Below are 7,979 nucleotides of genomic sequence, written 5' to 3'. Positions count from 1 at the left end.
TTGCGCATTGTCCTGTGCACTGCAAGGTTGCCGGTTTGATTCTGGGTCAGAACACATGCCCGGGTTATGGGCTTGATCCCTGGTAGGGGATGTGCAGGATGCAGCTGGTTAGATATCTCTCTCTCTCCCTCTCTCTCCCCTCTCTCTCTCCCACCCTCCCTCCCTCCCTCCCCCTTCCTCCCTTCCCCTCTCTCCCTCAAATCATTTTTTTTAAAGAGTATTTCTCCAAACATGCCTTTAAAAAGATTCCCATTCCTCATGGTAGACCTACTGGATCACATTCTCAGCGGAGAAAAAAGGGGATTTGCACTTTAAACAAGCACCTAAATTTTTAAGTGAAGGTTTTCTATTTACAATAAAAGGTTTTCAACTAGCATTATTATTAATGCTATTAATAATAATTATTCTGAGGACCCTATAAATATTTCCAAAACAGTGTGTCCAATGATTTAATTTATCAAATTGATGACCTTCTCTGTTCTATGGGCTACTGGGCATCTGATAACTAGTAAGGGGAGTTCGTAGAGTGGACAAGAGAGAGACAGATAACTAACTGCTCTACAAGGTAGCACGTGTTCAATGCTAAGTTCTATCACCCAGGTATTAGAGCATTACAAAATGATACAAACTCATGGATACAGAGAACATTTTGATGACCGCCAGATTGGGAAGCTGGGTGAAAAGGGGGAAGGAATTAAGAAGTACAAATCGCCAGTTATAAAAACAGCCACGGGGATGTAAGTACAGCAGGGGAATATAATCACTCGGAGTTCTGATGAAAGCATCACTGTTTCCTGAGCACCAGCCACAGTGCACACTGCAGATGCCCAATACACATTTGATGAACGGATGCGTAAGTCCTTTGGCAGACCTCATGTCAGACCACCTCTGTGCCGTTCTGAGGACCTGTGCCCTCAACCGGTCTTAGATTCCATGATCCCTAAGTTCTCCTCCAGCTAATGTTGAGGTGCTAAGGCAGAGCTTGGCAAACATTTTCTGCAAAGAACCAGATTGTAAATATTTCAGTCTTCGTGGCCCATACCATCTCTGTTGCAACTATTCGTCCTTGCCACGGCAGCAAGAAAGCAGCTGTCGATGTTATGTGCACAGTGGGTGTGGCTGTGTCCCAATTAAACTCTATTTACAAAGACAGGCGGTGGGACGCATTTCGTCTGTGGCCTGTACTTTACCAGCCCTGGTTCTGCACAATAGCACTCTCTCAGGTGGTAGCTGTTTTATCTCCCAAGCTCTTTGTCCCTATGGTCACTTCCAGCCCCGTTTCTCCCCTTCAGTGCCTTTTTACCTTAAAATTTCCCTTACACCACTCACTACTGCTCCTTGTTGCCAGGCACCAACAGACGCCTTGAACAATTTAAGCACCTGGTGCAATTGACCGCCTCCCCACAATCTACTCCTATCAAAACTCTCAGTGAGTCCAATTCCATGAACACAGAACTTCCAATCCCCTGGCGTTCCATGGCCTTGTCGTCCACCCTGCCTCAGCCACCAACTCCCACGTTTACACCCTAGACGCTGTCATTCTCCACTCGGCAGTCAGAGGGTTTATTTTAAAACACAAAGGAAATCGCTCTTCAACTCAAAACTCTGCAATGCTTCCCTCACACTTCGGATGAAATTCAAAGTCCTTACCTCCATCCAGGTAACCTGGGCCTCGTTAATGCTGACTCATCTCCTACCACTTCCCAGCACTCACATCGCTGTACCTACACTGTCCTCTGTGCTGTTCCTCAGACAAATCTGGCACTCACCTGCCTCAGGGCCTTTGCACCTGCTGTTCCTATGTCTAGAACATTCTTTTCCCAGATTCTGTTTGGATTTCTCAATTCCCTGTGTCTGCTCATATAGCACTATATCAAAGGAGGCCTCCACTGTCCGCCTTCTCCAAAATAAAACCTCCCCAACCCCATTACTCTCTAACCCCCACATCCTGCTCACTGTTCTTCAGAGCACTTGACATAACCTGCCGTATTTATTTCCTGACATTTCGCTGTTTCAGGAGAGTCAGGACTTTGTCTTATTGTGCTATATCCTCAGCACCAAGACCACAGCGATGGTAGGTACTCAGTACACGTTTTCTGAAGTGGTCAAACCATATCCTTTCGGAAGCAACTTACCTTCTTTTAGTGCCGCTGCCAGCAAGGAGGCCGCCTGGGGAGGCTCGCCGGGGTCCGGCTTGATGAGGAGGTGGGGCTCCAGGTGGACATCCTCAAATCCACTCAGTTCTCCCAACTCAGCGTAGATATGCAGCTTCTCCTCCAGGTACGTACAGATTTGCTGGTCCTGATTACAGAGTAGTTCTGTGAAACAGCATTTACCCGAGAAGGTTATCACAGGAACTTAGCAGCTATGAGAATCCACGTGACAAGACAAAGAAGTTGCGGATTAGCTAGCAGTGTGACCTAACAGGCAAAATGAGCTTGTTGGGTGCGACAGATTCAAGTTCAAACCCTAACTGTTCCATTCAGTGACTGCCGCCTCTAGCAAATGACCTACTTCTCTGATCTTCCAATGTATTTCCTACAAACGGGGTACTCAATATATGTCTGTTTCCTTTCCCAGTCCCCTAATTCCAGAAAAGCTTGCGAAGCTATTCTTTGCTGGGGCTGTTTTCTATTACGACGTAACATTAAGCTGGGGAATGACACTGAGGCGGCTCATCCATAATGAGTGGAACCCACAAGGGAAAGCAATGCAAAGGCTCCAGCCAGCCTTGGTCAAAACCAAACACAGCGGCTCATGTTTCTATTCCTAAACCTCCAATTTCTTTGACCAACTTTCATGCATCATTTTCCTCTGATCTCAACATGTCACAGGATTCTTCAAGCTTAAAGGGACCAAACCAGCATCTAATCCAGGGGTTCTCCATCTCTTTGCCTCAAAATCACCTGGGAGAGTTTAAAATACTAATGTCTGCATGCCCCCCCCACACACAGATTCTCCCTGAATTGGTTGAGGGTGGGGCCCAGGCGCCAGGACTTTGAACAACCTACCCGCAGTGATTCTAAGGTCCAGCCAGAGATGAGAATCACTGAGTTGACTTAATTTCCGAATTTCACGGACTTGGACACTGAGGACCAGAGCTCTTGTGTTCCTTAATCACAGTCATACAACTGTGACCTGACAGTGCTAAAACTAAACCACTGAACAGCAGTTCTTAGAACCACCCGTGCCACACCACTCACAGTCATGTGCAAAAATCTAAAAAATATATTATTTTTTACATTCAATATTATTCTGTATTATATATTCTGTTTCATGTGTACAGCATAGTGGTTAGACCAGTGTTCGGCAAACTCATTAGTCAACAGAGCCAAATATCAACAGTACAACGATTGAAATTTCTTTTGAGAGCCAAATTTTTTATACTTAAACTATATAGGTAGGTACATTGTTATTAGCTTAATTAGGGTACTCCTGAGGCTTAGGAAGAGCCACACTCAAGGAGCCAAAGAGCCGCACGTGGCTTGCGAGCCGCAGTTTGCCGACCACGGGGTTAGACAATCATATACTTTACAAAGTGTTTCCCTGATAATTCCAGTATCACCTGGCACCATACAGAGTTATTACAACATTACTGACTACATTCCCTCTGTTGTACTTCACATCCGGTGACTATTCTATAACTGCCCATCTGTAGTTTATAATCCCTTCACCTTTTTCACCCAGTCCTCCACCTTCCTCCCCTCTGATAGCCAGCAAAATGTTCTCTGTATCTATAAATCTGTTTCCATTTTGCTTGTTCATTTTATATTTTTCTTTAGATCACACATATAAGTGAAAGCATATGGTATTTGCCTTTTTCTGACTTATTTCACTTAGTACAATGCCCCTCTGGGACAGCCAGGCTGTTGTAACTGGTACGATTTCATTATTTTTCATGGCCAAGTTATATTCCATTGTATATATATATGTACCACAGCTTTAAAAATATGTGTTCTTCATCACAAAGGAGGAAGTAGGGAGAGATACACCTTATTTAAGCACTCCCAGAGCCAGTTTTTTTGTTTGTTTGTTTGAGAGTAGTTAGAGTAGGCTTTGCATGCACAGAATTAGATTAATCAGTTAGTCATAGCTTCCCATTCATGACACTTGGGCTTTCTCACCGTCCACGGACACACACAACCAGGGAACCGTAGGTGCCAGCACTGTACCTTGACATTGCTGAATTTTGGCCACTCTTGCTTCAGCTTTCCGCCGCTCTTCATCAGACTCACTTGTCCTCCCCCCTTCTTCTTCTGGGCAACTTTAAAAGACAAGAGTCAAGAGAGACAACTCAAACCAAGTCCAAGTACCTTTAGGGTCATTAGAAAGACACGGGAGAGGCAGTAGAATCATTCAAAGAAAAAGTCAACATAAAGGGAATTCAACATGCCCCTGGCCAAGAGATTTGGTTTTCTTGAGCATGTAAAGGACCTTGCGTAATGTAACAGCCCTCAAAGCCAGCAGCATAGGGAATGGGAGTAGGGCGCCAGGTTGGGTGAGGTACAGTGGCAATGAAGGAATTTTATGTAACATCATTCAAGATCTAATGAATCAAATTACCATGAAAAATGATCACCCCCACTCTCCCACCCCCATTTATAAAAACTGCTTGTGCACAATAAGGAGGAGTAAATTGACTTAGAGCACTTAGATCCACTAATCTAAAAACGTTTATTGAATGATTCTTCAGAATTCAGTCCACAGAGAAACATAAGACATGGTCCCTGCCCTCCAGGAGCTTCCAATCTAATAAATAACATACACACATAGAATGTGATTATAGCTACAAGGCAGTTTAAGACAAGCACCAAATAAATGCTTCAGAGAGCATGTTAAAGAATTTCAGGTAAGAAAGAGCCAATGGAAGCAAAGAGTGTTCGCGAAGGAGACAGACAGGAGCTGCACCAAGATGGGTAGGTTGCCGCAGGCAGAGGGGAGGATGGGGGCTGAGTGCAGGGAGGCTCGGAGGACAGAGCTGCAGGTGAGGGCCTATCACAGGCAGGTGCAGGGGAGCAGACCGCTCGGGCTGAGGCAAAGTTTTCATGCAAGGGAGACACAGTCAGAGCACGCTCCCCATTGAACCAGCCACTTCCTAGCGGGTGGACAGAAGGAAACGTTACCTCTCGACTGCCTGCTGGATCCTTCTCATCCAGTTATTTCGCTCCTCCTTGGAGTTGGTGTGAATCTCATACATCTCAGGGCCAGCAGAAGAAGCGCTGATCAGAAACATTCCTCTCTCCTCATTAGCAACTTCTCGGGCGATAAGCTTCTGAAGGGAAATAACGGATGGCTTCTGATCCTGCGCAAAACAGGAGGACGTGCAGATGAAACAGCACCCCATCCAAAGTGCGGTCCCGCAGAGCATGTTAGCGAAGGAAAGCAACCGTGTTAGGTAAGTCTTAGTATCACTTCACTCTTTTCCCAAGAGCTGAGGAAGTTGGCAAGAGCTCCATGGAACAGTTATGGTGAAGACAGGGTGGGAAGAAAAGCTACAGGGAAGTGTTTGTCCTCAAGAATTGGTGGTTTAAAAGGACACCTTTTAAAGAAACTAACACATCATTGACCAAAGAGTGTGCATAAGCAATCGCTAAGCCTCTCTGTGGGGAGGCAGAGCTTCGGATATAAATCCCAACTCCTTTAATTGCTGCAAGTAAATAAAATGACCTTGCAACAAAAAATAAAATAAAATAAAAGGACCACTTTTAAAAAGAGAGGACCATCAGAGCACTATGAAAAAAACATCAAAATGCCATAGTCAGGGGTGGATGAATTTTTCTAGAAAGGCATGGGATAGGAAATAGTATATCAAATATTATGAAGAGATTGAGAGAGATGGAAGACCTAAAGAGTCCCTTGGATTTGGCAGTTAACAACAACACTGTTTCAATAAGGAGACAGATACAGAATCCCAGATACCAAGGAGTGGAATGCAAACATGACAGGCAAGAATGAGGTAGCCAAGCTTTAGACCCCCCTGGCATAACCAGTGTCTCCTGCTATCATAGGAGCAGCAACACAGCTTCCACAGTTCTACCTGCAAATTTCTCTTATTTCCACCAACCAGGGGACCCTTTGGTGGGCAGGAATAGGCCTGATTCATCTTCATGTCTGACACAGTGCTCTGCATGAGCACGCACTCACTAAACGTCTGTAGAACGAGATTTAGCTTAATTCTATCGGAGGGGAATAGGAAGAAAGTCTACAACGTGGCATCCAATCCATGATTAAGTCACCTCCTCTCCCAACATTTCCTGTGACCACTGTTCCCTCTAAGTCTCAGAAATTTAGAGATGAATGAGACACTGAATATAATAATGTAGCGAGGCAGCCGTAGCTGGAAGAATAGCCAAAGGAATGCTGCTGAAGTTTTGGGGGTAAATATGAAGATTCTTCCTTGGTTTGTGGCTTCCACCCCTGTTTATAGTGTAGGTCGCAATATGTGGTTTTGCTTCTCCCTCGTGGACTGAGCGACGCCTTTACCAGAACATGCTGCTCATTGCCTCACTGCTGACTCTAGTGCTGGCTTTGCTCTCCCGGCATCCACAGCCCCACCACATCTGAGGAGGTCTGCAGACACACATCCCTGTAGGCATGGAAGGCCTCTGCCACAGATGAGGAGGAACCGGAGCTGCCACTGTAGCCCCATGGTTACAATATATCCACTGTGATTCCACAAGGTGGCTGAGTCTATGGGTGAGCAATTCTATTTGTGATTCCACTGTGATAACAAGACCTGAAGGTCACCTCCTCGTTTCAACTTGCACATCTACATGGCAAGACAACCTCCTACTCTCAGCATTCCAGGATTTAGTGAGCACATATGCTTTTTTCCTATTCATTTTATATATCTGAGTCCTATTGCCATTTCCAGCTGAGTCCTCTTTGAAAACAATTATCTTTTAGGGGAGCTATTCCATCCTCTTGCTATGTTTCAGCTGTTTATCTTCTGGCCATTTCCAAATTTGTCATGTCTTCTGTAACATGTGGCAAGCATTTACTAAAGAAGTCTGTCTAATAGTACAAGAGACAGAGAATCTCACCTGTGGGTATTAGCATGAAGATAACTTTATAAAATACTCATGTGAGAACCAGGAAATACAGATATTTGCATACTCTTAGCCAATGCATCAACTCCATCAAGATATTAACCATAAGATATTTATGACACATGGGCTGTGCCAACTAAATGTATATGATGCAACTAAAAAGCATCTGATTGACAGTAGGGTGCACTTGACTCTTTAAGGATAATGCTTCCTCTTTTGCTTCCTGACATCAGCAAGAGCTTAGCTGGCAGCTACATGTTAGACTAACATCTTCAGGAAACGATATTCGCACCATCTCACTGTTGTCTATTGCCAAACACATTTTACCCAGAAGAGCTGAGTTGTGGCTGCCTTCAACCTGGCATTTGGTGGGTTGCATCCCTAAAGTCCCATTTCATGGTAAATGTGGTCTATGAGTGGCACAGATAACTCTTCAAGAGGTCAGACAAGAGGGGCAAATCCATACTTCAAGTTATACTATAAGCTAAACATCACAGCTAGTTCTCAATCCATACACTCTGTTGTTCTAGAAACAAAACTGTTGTCCATATGCTGTCTAATTCTTTGATCCACCATTAGATTGTCTGGCCGATAGTACCACCCGAGGAGGCAGGATTTGCTTCTCCTTTAGGTCTTTGGTTTTGAGGAACCCTCGTTTCTATAAAGCAGGGGTGTAAATGTGTTTTCTCGCCAACCACAGGTCAAACGGCCCACTCATTTACTCTGCTTTCTTTCAGAGAACCCGGTAACAGCCGAGAGGGGTTGCCGGACACATCAGTAGGGGGTCATGACATTTGCAATACATATAATTCAAACAGATCAGGAAACTGGGGACGTGGCTAAAGCCTCTGGTTTTCTGCTGGTGTCACTGTGGGGGAGCATCTCTGGACGTTATACAACTTGCACACTCTGTGATCAGAGGCAACGTGC

General features: G+C 44.8%; 1 protein-coding gene across 1 annotated transcript in view; it reads right to left on the bottom strand.

The window, feature by feature from the left end:
- ARHGEF28 (Rho guanine nucleotide exchange factor 28) overlaps positions 1 to 7,979 on the bottom strand; it is a 219,306-nt gene that overhangs the window by 45,040 nt on the left and 166,287 nt on the right. Inside the window, exons 26-28 of the mRNA XM_006775561.2 lie at positions 5,124 to 5,302; positions 4,173 to 4,264; positions 2,136 to 2,318 (exon numbers count right to left, since the gene is read on the bottom strand). Coding sequence (XP_006775624.1) covers positions 2,136 to 2,318; positions 4,173 to 4,264; positions 5,124 to 5,302 — 454 coding nt within the window. The remainder of the gene's footprint in view (positions 1 to 2,135; positions 2,319 to 4,172; positions 4,265 to 5,123; positions 5,303 to 7,979) is intronic.

The sequence above is a fragment of the Myotis davidii genome, unplaced genomic scaffold (assembly GCF_000327345.1).
Source record: "Myotis davidii unplaced genomic scaffold, ASM32734v1 scaffold44, whole genome shotgun sequence".
Classification (NCBI taxonomy): domain Eukaryota; kingdom Metazoa; phylum Chordata; class Mammalia; order Chiroptera; family Vespertilionidae; genus Myotis; species Myotis davidii.
The sequence above is the reverse complement of the archived record's forward strand: the minus strand, read 5'-3'. Positions and strand labels throughout refer to the sequence as shown.